This window comes from Oryx dammah, unplaced genomic scaffold (genome assembly GCF_014754425.2).
Source record: "Oryx dammah isolate SB20612 unplaced genomic scaffold, SCBI_Odam_1.1 HiC_scaffold_8, whole genome shotgun sequence".
Lineage (NCBI taxonomy): Eukaryota > Metazoa > Chordata > Mammalia > Artiodactyla > Bovidae > Oryx > Oryx dammah.
The window spans coordinates 50,841,949-50,855,301 of NW_024070192.1; the positions used below are offsets into that span (position 1 = coordinate 50,841,949).

At 32.7% G+C, this 13,353-nt stretch overlaps 1 protein-coding gene across 1 annotated transcript in view; it reads right to left on the reverse strand.

Moving 5' to 3' along the window:
• The window catches only part of BRIP1 (BRCA1 interacting helicase 1), a 188,195-nt gene that overhangs the window by 132,343 nt on the left and 42,499 nt on the right, over positions 1 to 13,353 (reverse strand). The window contains 1 exon segment of the mRNA XM_040244471.1: positions 5,074 to 5,364. Within this exon segment, the coding sequence (XP_040100405.1) occupies positions 5,074 to 5,364 (291 nt within the window).

Here is a 13,353-nt window from a genome sequence, read left to right on the forward strand (position 1 = left end):
ATTTTTCTCTATAGACATTTCTGTATCTTTTCAGTTTGAGCCATGAGACAGTACTACTTAATCAAATACAAATATTAATAAAAACAAAAGAAGGAAAAACGAATGGAAAGTGGGAAAGAGGGAAGAAGAAATGTCCCAGGGGACAAAAGTGTTCATCATATAAAATTGGAAAATACAAGTGTACCAAAAATCTATAAAGTATCTAAAATCCCACTTTATCAAAAATGTACTATTAATATTTTGATGTATCTCATTTCAGATGTCTTCTCTATGTATCAATATATCTCTGTAATGTGACCCAATATTAAAATGAGAACAAATCAAATTTTCCCCAGGTGCATGCACTGAGGATTACTAACAATCCAGTCACTAAGTATTTTTTACAAAACTGGTACTGCCTTTTTTCTCATAGCCTATTTTATTGAAAATCTTATCAAATATATCTTTTCATACCACTAAGCTTTTTTTCATTGTTGCTAACATATACTGGATTAATGTGCCACATCTGATGACCCAGTTTATCACCGGACATTTAGACTGGTTTCAATTTTTGCTTTATAAATAATGCTGTAATAAGCAATTTTATGCCTATTTCTAAATATTTTCTTATCATACATTTTTTGAAATGGCATTATGAGATCAGAGAGTATATTTTTCAGTTTCTTGAAAACCGTATCATCAAATTATCCTCCAGAAAATGTTTATGAACATTTTATATTAGCCTTTTTCCACACCTTTATCAACATTATCTTATTTTTGCCTATTTTAAAGGCAAAGACAGAATCTTCTTTCAGGTACTATCTACTAATGTCCTTTGCCATTCTATTATTGGAAGTAAAAAAATTTTATTAACATATATACACTAATCAAAAAATAAGATGTTTGATAAAACACAGTCCTGACAAAGGCATCATATCCTATTAAAAGGTATATAAAATTAGAAGTATAAACTTCTATTTCTATTAGAAATACACAGGAAATTTAACTACCAAATAAAACTTCACCATTAATGTGATTATATATATAGTGCACTGTTTAATAGCTCCCACCAAACTGGAAATAAACTAAATATCTACCAACAGAGGATATGTCAAATAAATTCTGGCAAATTCATATAAATGGTATGTGCTATGCTTAGTCACTCAGTTGTGTCCAACTTTGCAACTCCATAGACTGTAGGCCACCATGCTCCTCTGTTCATGGGGATTCTCCAAGCAAGAATACTGGAGTGCGTTGCCATGCTCTCCCTTCAGGGGATCTTCCCAACCCAGGGACTGAACCCAAGTATGGTCCTTAAAAAATGAGGCTGATTTGTCTTTGTGCTGATTTTTAAGCTTTAAAAATAATCTGTACACATACATTATACAAAACACATATTATAAATGTTTTAGAAGAATATATATAAAACTTTACAGTAAGTCCCTTAAAGGGATGGAAAGAACTGGAAAGAGATCTTCTCCTTTCACTTAATACCTTTCCATAATTTTGAGTCTCTAACCATGTATGTTAGTTTTCTTTTTCAATTGTCATCTGGTACTAGGTGGTGCAGTCAAGGCTATGGTTTTTCCTGTGGTCATGTATGGATGTGAGAGTTGGACTATGAAGAAGGCTGAGTGCCGAAGAATTGATGCTTTTGAACTGTGGTGTTGGAGAAGACTCTTGAGAGTCCCTTGGACTGCAAGGAGATCCAACCAGTCCATTCTGAAGGAGATCAGCCCTGGGATTTCTTTGGAAGGAATGATGCTAAAGCTGAAACTCCAGTACTCTAGCCACCTCGTGTGAAAAGTTGACTCACTGGAAAAGACTCTGATACTGGGAGGGATTGGGGGCAGGAGGAGAAGGGGACGACCGAGGATGAGATGGCTGGATGGCATCACTGACTCCATGGACATGAGTCTGAGTGAACTCCGGGAGTTGGTGATGGACAGGGAGGCCTGGCGTGCTGCAATTCAAGGGGTCACAAAAAGTCAGACACGACTGAGCGACTGAACTGAACTAGGTGGTGAAATAATGGGCCATTTTAATTTTCATTAATTTTATATATCAATAAAAAAATTAATGTGATTTTGAAATCTAATATTTATCTTTCCCAGTTTGTTATTCTTAACCACTGGGGAGATGTATGTGCATGTGTGTGTATCTTTATCTACAAACCATCAAAAACAAAAATCTGTTTTTAAAATATTCATACATTATTACATATACAAAAATATCTAGACACTGCTAGAAATGGAGTAACTCATAAAAAAGGTCATAACCTACAAAAGATGTCTTCAAATTCAAGGACAAGGCATGATCAGCTGAGGACTGCTAATTCAGTCATACTACTTATTGTTCCTCCAAGGTATTAGATTAGAAAGGGCTCACCTAACCGTGTTCACTTGCTTCAATTTTGTATTATTTTCACTTACTTTATCTAATGTCTATTATTCTTTTTAATCCTTCATGCCATGTCAACTTCCCTATACCATATGCCACCATCTGTTTTTGTTTCTAATGCAGTGAAAACTGTAATGGTTAAGTAATGGTTAAGTGAAAACTTGCTGTCACTGGGCAAACTTCAGGGCCCATCTTTCTCATGTGACTAGGCATCAAGAGTAGCTGAACTAGAAGCCTTTTAAGAGTTCTCCGACCACTGACTGCCATTTCTAAAGTTCTTTCTAGCTCTAAAATTCTATGATTTGGGGTCTAGAGACCCAAATATGGAAATAGGGAAATATGTCTAGTATCGTTCATACTGACTTTGATATCAGATTGAGCTTAATAATGACATTTACCATTTCTTCATTCCAAGTACCTTTCACACTATTCTGAAAGTTTTTATTTGTACTGATAACAAAGTGATCACTAAGTTGCCTTCAAGTCTATGGTTATGGACTGTTAAATCTCATCTTAACAAAAAACAGATATTCTTCTATACCTAAAATAATTTTTTAGAATGATTTCTAGGGCTAGTTAAGATGATTTTTTCTTAATTGAAACACAATTTTCCTTTTAGCAGATAAGTGCATTGCTTTTCCAGTATAGGAATATAAAAGAAACAGTGAACAAAAACACATGTGCCTTTGGATCAAGCCAAAAAATCAGAAAGTTTACACTTTAAGGGCACTTAGAATGACACTGCTGTGCAGGCTGATAGCAAAACCAGAAAAGCTCATCCATTTTAGCAGTGTAATATAACCCAGAGGGGAGTCTGTCAATTGAAGTGTTATCACACTCTAAACTCTTTTTCACTTAAACTGTCAGTTATCTATTTATCATTTCTCTCTGGTAATTCAACCACAGTAAACATAGACACCTTTAGTGACTTTGTAATTGGCCCTCATTACAATACCAAATTACCCTTATGGCTTGGGAACAAGAAAGAGAATGTTCATGTTGCTAGCCATTCTGAGGCAGAATTAGGTCAAGACAAATGCAGATATCTGCAATTATTTATATTGTTAATATTCAAAAATAAAATATTTGTCTACTTTAAAACAGAACCTGAAGGCCAATGAAATGTTCTGAATATTCAAGTCTATTTGATTTTTATTTTTACAAGATTCAAACTTAGGAAACTAAAGATCAATCAAAAGACATAACCAACACTGCAAGATTCTAAAAGACTACATAAAATATTTGCTTTCAATGCATAATCACGATAAGTTTCTCAATAGCAAGTGGCAAAAAAAAAAAAAAAAAAAGACAATGCTAGCAAATCTTCCTGCACAGACTAAAAACAAATTTCAAGCATTTGAAGAATTTAGTAGATCAGTTAGCCACATATGGAAAGAAATCTACTTAAGTATAAAATTTATGGGTTTTTATCATGAAGAGCCTTTTCTCTATTTTATTATTTTTTTAACATTCAGCTTTTTAATATTTTTATCCCTCTTTGAAGAGAACTTTTAAAATATACAGTGAAAAGATTGCACAATTCCTCAGTTAGAAAGAATATATATGGAAACAAATATGATCATACAATTTTAACAATAGTTTTCATTCAGTTATTCTGTATTCTCTTCTTGATTCTAAAAAAGTCACTTAAGTTTTTCCACTGAAGCCCCTTAGTACTTATATTTCATATTATCTATTGGATTTGCATATCTATTGAGGCTTCTTTTGAATAATTCCAATAAAGGTTGAATAAATCTCATATAATAATAGCAAGCACTGAAAAAGAAAAACATAATACAAAATAATCTAGTCACATTATACATTAGGGGATGATATACAGTTAAATGAAACTAGAGTCTAAGAGGCTATAGCTCTTAGACTTTTGGGTAGAACCAACTATGTTTGTTCGACAAAATATAGAAAGACAGAACTTTCAAAATATGTTAAAATATCATTGGTCATTTCATATACTATCAATTTATGGTTCAACTATAATTTCTGGGTATAATTCCAGACTTGTAACTTTAATTTTAGAGTAAACTAGTTATCCAACTTGTACACAGACAAATAAAGTAATACTGGCAAAATATCATCAAAAACTCATGACTTTAGTGAGATTTATTTATTTCCACCTAGCCAAAATTCATATTATTCTAAATTTCCCCAGAAAATTTCAAAGCCATAAATAACATATCTTTAATTAATAATTTACTGTAATTTTTAAACGAAGTTTATACTAATCAGAATTATGAGACAGTACAGTCATTACATTTCTCAATTTAAAAACATTTTAAAATTTGCCCAGAGAGCTCATATGCACATTACCTTATTCTGAAATTTTTTAATATGTAAAATATATCAATTAGATCTAGTTAGGCTAAACCACTTAAATGTTTTTTTCTCCTCATTTGACCTCTATGTTTGACTATTTTTAAAAGAAGAAATTAAGACATGGAAATTAATTTTCAAGGAATTAAATAAATATCCCCATGTTTTAGCACAAAAACTCATAATTTTAAACTTGAATAAAAGATTTCCTTACGGTAAAATTATTTTTTTAAAAATATCAACACTAGCAATCAATCTGACTTAAGTTATCACTGTAAATGTACATATAAAATGAACACATTAAAAATGGAGTAATTTTTATCTTTCAGCCTAATTTTCTGCCTAAAATAAATGAACTTTACTCACATTCTTTCCATCCAGCAGTTCCATGCACCTTTCATTTCTGCTGAAGTTACCTATTACTTCCGGATGGACACAAGAATGATCCCTGCTGGAAAGAATAGTCATCGGGACCCCTGAGTACGCCGTTCTCCGGAGCTCTCTAGTAATCTGAGCAATCTGCTTGTGTGTGCGTGTCCCAAAATATATTTTGGGTATCTTGGACTTTCCCCCATGATTCTTCTTAGTGGTATTTGAAGAATCTTCACTGTTTCCTTGTTTAGTAGAACAACAGCACCTAGAACAGTGACCAGGGGGCTGTAACAAAGGAAAGAAAAGATAACTAATGTCTGGACTACCATAAAATTTTTATCAAACTTTTCATGGAATCAAAACTATAAGCAGTGAATCACAGTTGCCAAATAAAGGGAAATTCCATAATGTCACATCATATAAAATTTGCCTTTAAAGAAAAAACTGCAAATTCAATTTCAAATTGGTTCTCTTTCACTCTTGCGTTACAAATGTTTCCATATTTGCATTGTTTTCTAACATACTACTCCAACTCTCAAATTCCAAATGTTTTAAGTACATTTTAATTTTCCTCTTTCATAAATTATAAAACTAAGACAAAATGAAAGACAATTATCATTTTTGCTTAGGCTTCAAGTGAATTGTGATATTACAGTTTAAATTTAGATTTAAGAGTGCTATTTTTCTTTACAGCACAATCCATTCAAATATCCTTTAATAAACCAGTATTTTAAAAAGCATTTTAAACATAACTTATAAAGAATAGAAACATCAAGCTGAATTTAAATCATCACTCAAAAACAATAAGAGAAAACTATTCTCTAGCAAAGGTATGAAAATGAATGCAAATTATTAATATTTAATAATGAAGACAGACTGCTTGTGTGAAACAAGTATATCTGAAATTCAATTACCGGTCATCAAATATAAATCCATCAGCACAATTATCATTCAAGATAGCTTTTCCTAGACAATTTTACTCAATTCAGTTTCATAATTAAAAGTTATATAAATGGCTCCTTAAATATACCATATGGAACATCAAGAGTACATTATAATATTTACCTGGCTTTTCTCTTATTTCCAAACTCAAAAATTAAAAAAAAAAAAGCTTAATGCTATATATTAGAACACACTGCACACTGGTTCTTAATAACTACTCTCTTCTCAACCTCAGTTACTATACAAATGAGACAGAATGCAGCCTTCTTTAAGAGAAAGATTAAGAAATGATTAGTTTATAGGAATGGTCACTGATAGGGAAAAATACTAAATAGCACAGTAGCTTAAGAGAACTTGTACTAGAGAGTTTAAGTTTAGTAGAACAAACACTCCATTTAACTGGTTTTTTTTTTTAATTATAATCAGTAAGATTAGCCTTCATAAACAAATGCTAAGTCATAGCATGTTACACCACAATACTGGGGATCAAGCTGTCTTTTAGCCTCAACTCAGTGGAAAAGCAAGTTCGAATTACTCTCAGTCTCGCTCAACCTTGTCCACCATTAAATATTACAATACATGATAGAATGGATGTAAATGTGACCCTTCTGGAGCTGTCACTCACTGGGATAAAAGGTTCACTGATGTGCCAAATAAACAGTCAGTCAAAGCAGATAAAGTTACAGCCATGCTGGAATTGTTACATTCCCCTCTCAGGTTGCCAGTAACAGCAGATTTCATTACAGAGTGCTGCCACATTAAATAGCCAGTTCCAAATATCCTGCCTTCTATATTGAATAATTACTTATTCACTGAAAGGATAAAAGAAGAGTTATGAATGGGGCTCTTGTCAACAGTGAGGCAGGAAACAGCTGACATGTGGTTTATGTTACATATGTTGCAATATCTAACAATTTCTGGTCACACAGAAAATGGAATGCAAATTATATCATGGAATTTCTGACTGAATTCCTTTTTGTCCTTTTCAATGATCAAATTAATTAACTTAGTAAAAGAATTAAGGTAACTCTTGGTAGCAGAATTAGTTTATTTTCATATTTTCAATCTTTTCACTCAATTATATCTCTTCCCTATGATACAGTTAAATTCATTGTGAATATTAGAATGCTAGGCCCAATGCACTACAATATTCTCTATGGATATACACAAGCCTAAAAGTAATTCAATAAAGTAGTCTTTTTCTCATGGCTTGGAAAACATACTTTTTGATATGATACTTTTCAACATGAATTCCACTTAAAGCTTTAGGATCTACTCCTTTTATTTTCATTCTGCTATTTTTCTAAACAAAAAATCCAACGTTATAGAAAAATACAAAATAAGTCAACCACAACATATAACTAGCAGATCCTCCTACATATAAATATATCTTTCATGTTTTTCCAATAAAAAAGGATGCTGTTATACAGTCTTATAACTTTCTGCTTTGCATTCAAATGTTTTTAATTTTAAAAGCAGTATTTGCACTAATATGTTTTTAAAGGGATCTGCTTATCTTAAAATGTTATACTAACAGCATAACTAACAAAAGCAAAAGATACAGGACTTGTTTTAGAAAGTTCTCACTAGAGTAGCTTTATTTATGTACCTTAAATGTGTTTTTCACTCCATAATTGAAAAAAATTATAAAACAGAACTAATTTTTATATTTAAAATGTTTTATGTTTGTTAAATCTTCAAGTGTTCTGAATTATACCATTTATGAAATCAAGGGTAACTCCTCAAGATGATGGTTTTCAGTGAGTGGCTGGGCAAGTAGAGTAGAAGACAGAAACTAAGAAAGTTGATTATTTATTTGCAGTATTAAAGAGGAATTACTTCTTCAGAAGTGATCTCCTATTGAAGTTCCTATTTAAAGGATTTGGTATAATCATAGTTGAAGATGGAAAACACTGAATGCAATAATAGAACAGAGGCTTAAAAAAAACACAATTATTTAGGAACAAAAGAGAATTATTTGTACCAAAATCAGCAACTTTCAATTTTGTATGAAAACAGAGAAAGAATCCTGAAAACAGCAATGATAAGAACTCATAAAATCCTCTAGTTCAAAATTAGGCTAATATTTTCTGGCCTCTCTCTGAAACTCTTTGACCTAGGGATTTTAAATCAACTGGTGAACAAAATTAAGTATTTTTCACCAAGTAATTCTCCTGCTGACAAATGATCAAGTTTTCCTCCCACAAGGATATTTTCCTTTTGTTTTTGCTCCTTAAATTTATATAGATTGTTTCAGGAAACTGGAGAATAAATTAAAAAGTATTCTTTCTCATCTAATGTATCTAAACATCAAGAAAGATAAAACACATAGGCTCCCCAAACCTGAAATCTCCAAGAACTGTAAGTAGCAATATCATATGGTAGAACTAATCTCTTTAAGAGATGACTTCTTTTCCCATAGCTGGAAACTGTCTAGAGTTCCTTTTCTTCAACAAAAGGCAAGAAAACTTAACCCAAATAACAGCCCCCCAAAAATCTACTATCATAAGAGATGTGGATGTGACAGTTGTATTAGTTCCACATGTAGGAGTCAACTGTTTAAAAATACATTTCAAATCTACAATAGCCAAAAACTGTTCTTAGGAGCATCCAGGGATTTTAGAAAATTATCTTTGTGTCCAACAATTTCTATTTATTCCCTCTCTTATCAGGCTATATAGATATACATTAATGGGTTTTGAAAGGATAAAGAATGAATATAATATTTGATCTTGAAAGGGCAACTTCTGAGTCCTTGCCACTATTCCTTTCACAAGGTTATAATCAAAAGTATAAGTAGATTAAGATAACTATGTCAACCTCTAAAGTTTCATAGCTCTCGCCAACCTTTCCCCTGAACAACAATGAAAATTACTATGTTAAAATTACTATATTTACTTGGAAAAATAAAAATTAGCATGGTGACTAAATATGCCTAAAAAAGGATAATAATAAAGGAGTAGTTAGAAATGTCAGAAAAGTTATTTTGTGAATTCATAAATCAGGGGAGTATCTAAACAGAGTCTATGAAATGAATTCTAAAAGTAAGCATAAAAGGATGTTTAATATGAAAAATTAGCACATAAAGAAGTAGAGAGGGGGAAAGACCAGAAAGAAGCTTATCTGCATGAAATAAAGATAAAACTAGGTCTATGAAACAGTAACATACTTTTCCATATGTGCATGCATTGTCTTTCAACCACACTGCAAATTCCTGAGGACAGAAACTATGTCTTATGTTACTTCATACACTCATTCATTGAGCATGGTATTTTGCATATAACTGTAACTTAAATTGATGGATTGTGACTAATGTCCCTAAACCAAATACTGTACCCATGTACCACATTTTATTTATCTGTAGATGTTTAATTGACGCCCAAATTTTACTTCTCCACATATCAAAAAGTTATTTCAAAATAAAAAGGTTAGCTTTTAAAAAAAAGTACAGGACAATTTTTTTATTTTTCAAGAACAAAAAGAAAAATCATCTTGTTATGTTAATATTTGGGCCACTTTAGTTGTGAGTGGCAAACACATATCCTGATATATTCATTTAATAACTATCATTTATTAAGGTTGTCCCTGTGCTAAGCACTCTACATGGACTATCTCATTCATTCATCTATCCATCCATCCATTCATTCATTCAGGAAACATTAGAATTCCTGACATTATTAGGCCAAATAGAAGACAATGACAAAGATTATTTCATTCCACCGACAAAGAGATCTTCACTTTTTAATTGTTCTACAAGGTGTGTTATAGGAGATTATCAATACCAGTTTCACTTAGTACTCTAAGTGCATTATTTTCTGAATTCAACTACAAAATATTCTTAAGTATAAGCTATAAAATTTACTTCATAAAAGTCATTTTAACTTATTATTAGTTGACATTTAAGTCAAATATTTTCTAACAAGATGGAGATTATGTTCCACAAGGGCGAAAAACAAAAATTCTTCAGTTGAGAGACTGTTTAGAGCAAGCGTCACACTTTTTCTACAAAGGACCACAGAGGAAATATTCTAGGTTGCATGGGTCATAAAATCTCTGTCCCTATATACAGAAAAAGATCTTTAGGACCTCAATATAGGTAAGGATTTCTTAAACAATACACCAAAAGCACAACAGACTGAAAACAATCTTGAGAAGATACATATGCTATACATAACCAACTGAGGATCAGTCTTCATAACACATAAAGAATTCCAACAAACCAATTTTTTAAAAACCCAATATAAGAATAAGAATCCAAGAACAAAAAAATCACAGGAGAGAAAAGCAGAAAACCCAACAAACATCTGAAAAGACGTGCAACCTGATGTTCAACTTCATTTAGAAAGAAAGAAAGTGAAGTCCCTCAGTCATGTCCAACTCTTTGCAACCCCGTGGACTGTAGTCTACCAGGTGCCTCCATCCATGGGATTTTCCAGGCAAGAATACTGGAGTGGGTTGCCATTTCCTTCTCTAGGAGATCTTCCCCACCCAGGGATTGAACCTGGGTCTCCTGCATTGTAGGCAGATGCTTTACTATCTGAGACACCAGGGAAACAAATTAGGAAAATGCATTTAAAACCCTAATTTGTATTTCATTTACATCCACCAGACTGGGTGTCAGAAAAGATATACAGCAACTCTTAAACACTGCTGATCCAAGTATAAAGTGACACAATCACTTTGAAGAACAAGTTGTGATATAGTGATATGAAATATATACAGATGCTTGGGCCCAGCATGAGCCTGCTAGTCATACCTGCTAGTGACAGACTTGCAGATTCAGAGAGATACAATAGGGATAGTCTGTGTAGCACTGTTGTAACAGTGAGAAAAAGAAGCTAAATGTGTCAGCAAAAGAATGAGTAAATAAATTGTGGAGTCTATCAATGGAATACTGTAAATAATTTAAAAAAAAACGAACCAGAGTTCTGTGTATCAACATAGATAAAGATCAAAAAAAACTGTTGAGCAGGTTAAGTGTGACTTAAATAAAATTTTATTTTCCCCATAAACTTCCACACAAACTGATGATAGGAATACAACTATAAAAACGTTAGGTAAAAAATTAGGAATCCCCACTACAGTAGATAATCTTTGGAGCTAAGGAACGTAGTACATAACACTGGAAAATGCTAAAAAGTGCTTCAAATGAAACCTAAAATAGCAAATACACCGGTTGCTCCTCAGCAGCTTAATACCTAACAGAACAACTATCATCTTAATCTCTTGTGACCAAAATTGTCAACTTAATTGATTAGGAAATAGACTCCTAAAAGCATCTGCCTCCACTGCAGGAGACCCGGGTTTGATCCCTGGGTCGGGAAGACCCCCTGGAGAAGGAAATGGCAACCCACTCCGGTATTCTTGCCTGGAGAATCCCATGGACGGAGGAGCCTGGTAGGCTACAGTCCACGGGGTCACAAAGAGTCGGACAGGACTGAGCGACTTCACTATTGTTACAGAGGAGAGAGTTTGGGATCACCCGGAAACTACAAACACAATTTTGTATGCATTTTTAGAAAGTGAGTCCATAACTTCTCATTATGTGCTCACAGAAGACTGCGACTTATTTGGGTGAGGACTTTATTCCAGAATTTATGTCTGATTTTACAAAGAAAATAAAATAGAAATAGCATTTTATTTACAATGAACTTACTTAGTCACATTAATTCTGCAAAGGAATAAACAAGTTGATAGTCTAAAGAAGATAATTTTATAAAGATTCCTCTACTGCTTGTAAATTAATTTCTCTTTTAAGGTTTGTTAGTTATGCAAAATTAACAAAATTCTATAACATTTAGTTCACTAATGTTTATTTCTAATTCCATTTTACAGATGAAAAAATAAAATCTGAAGTTCTTCAAGTGGCTACAAAATTCATGATAAATTTGTGAGAAGTTAGAATTCATAACTTTAAATCTTAAAGTTTTAATTTAGCAAGATCATTTTTAATCTACCATTTAACTTGACCCAAAAAAAAGCAAAATACTGCCCTTTTTTATTTGAAAACATCATGCACATGAAGAACTAGTGGTAAAAACAAGTCAGTGAATACTGAATTATACTTTGAGGCATATGAAAGAAGGTTTACTGTTAATCTTTATCAACCATTTGCTGTCGTCCACGCCATCCAAAGAGGTACTGAATGCCTGATGTGCAAAATCTCACGTAGGCACACACTCTAGTTAAGATAGCAAAAGTGACATAACTATACTGTTTCAACTATTCTTTTTTAAAAATTCAAACAGTAGTACTCTACTGCCACAGTTTCATGATTAAACTGCACAAGGCAGCTGTTCATCTACTCTCAGCAACCAGCAGGTGAACCTGATTCAATATTTATCACAGGCTTTCACAGATCACTGCTAACCAAGCAAACGTTTTAATTAAGCTGGAACTTGCTTCAAAGAGCTCATTCAAGATGTCAATCAGCAGGTAAGGGATCAGATACGGTGTCAGGTGAGAGTGTGTAATACAAATCCACAACTTTCTTCATCCCAGCGCTGTAAATTAGCCTGCTCTAAAGTTCAGATTCTGATTGTAACAGACTGCCAGTCTCCTGGAATGTGTAACTGAAGTCACTCAAATTCTATTGTGAAGGTTGTAAGCAATATGTTAAACTGCAGTGGGCTAGCACATTAAGACAGATCCTTTTCACGGTTGTTTTTTGATACCATAAGTGTCTGTTACCCTACTCTCCACTTACTGTTTACTTTCTTGCCTACTGTAAATGGGAATTCCTTAACACAGCTGCCTCAGTTTCTGAGTTTATAACCAAGAACACCCCGAAGTGGTATAATTTTTAATCTAAATTTATACTAGAACAATCATATTTCTAAGACTTCTCAGTTTAAGAACAAATATAAAGATGACCAACCTGTACAGAGCAACAGTCCTCCCGGAACAGTAGCAATTTATACAGATATGACTACAGCAATGAGTCTCAAAGTATAGAGAGTAGTCACACTGACCAACCTCATGAGAAATACCTGGGATATTTATTGATTCAACAACAAAAAAAAGGAAAAATAGAATCAAAGAAAGGAAATGGGGGAGAAAAAGGAAAGTTCTTCCTTAGAGAAGAATGCCAGCTAGAAATTGTAAATAGAATGATAAAATCTTAAAAATCATTATTTTACAACTGCCATGTAATAGTTGATTCCTACAAGGTACATAAATGGATGCTAAAATCACTGGGTAAATGTTGGGAAACAAGATATTCACATAGACTCCAAGTATCACTCCAAAGATTACTTCTTAATTACAAAAGAAAAATATGCCTTTATAATGGAGACCTGGTAGTCACCACTTTAACCAAGTAGTCGATTTTTA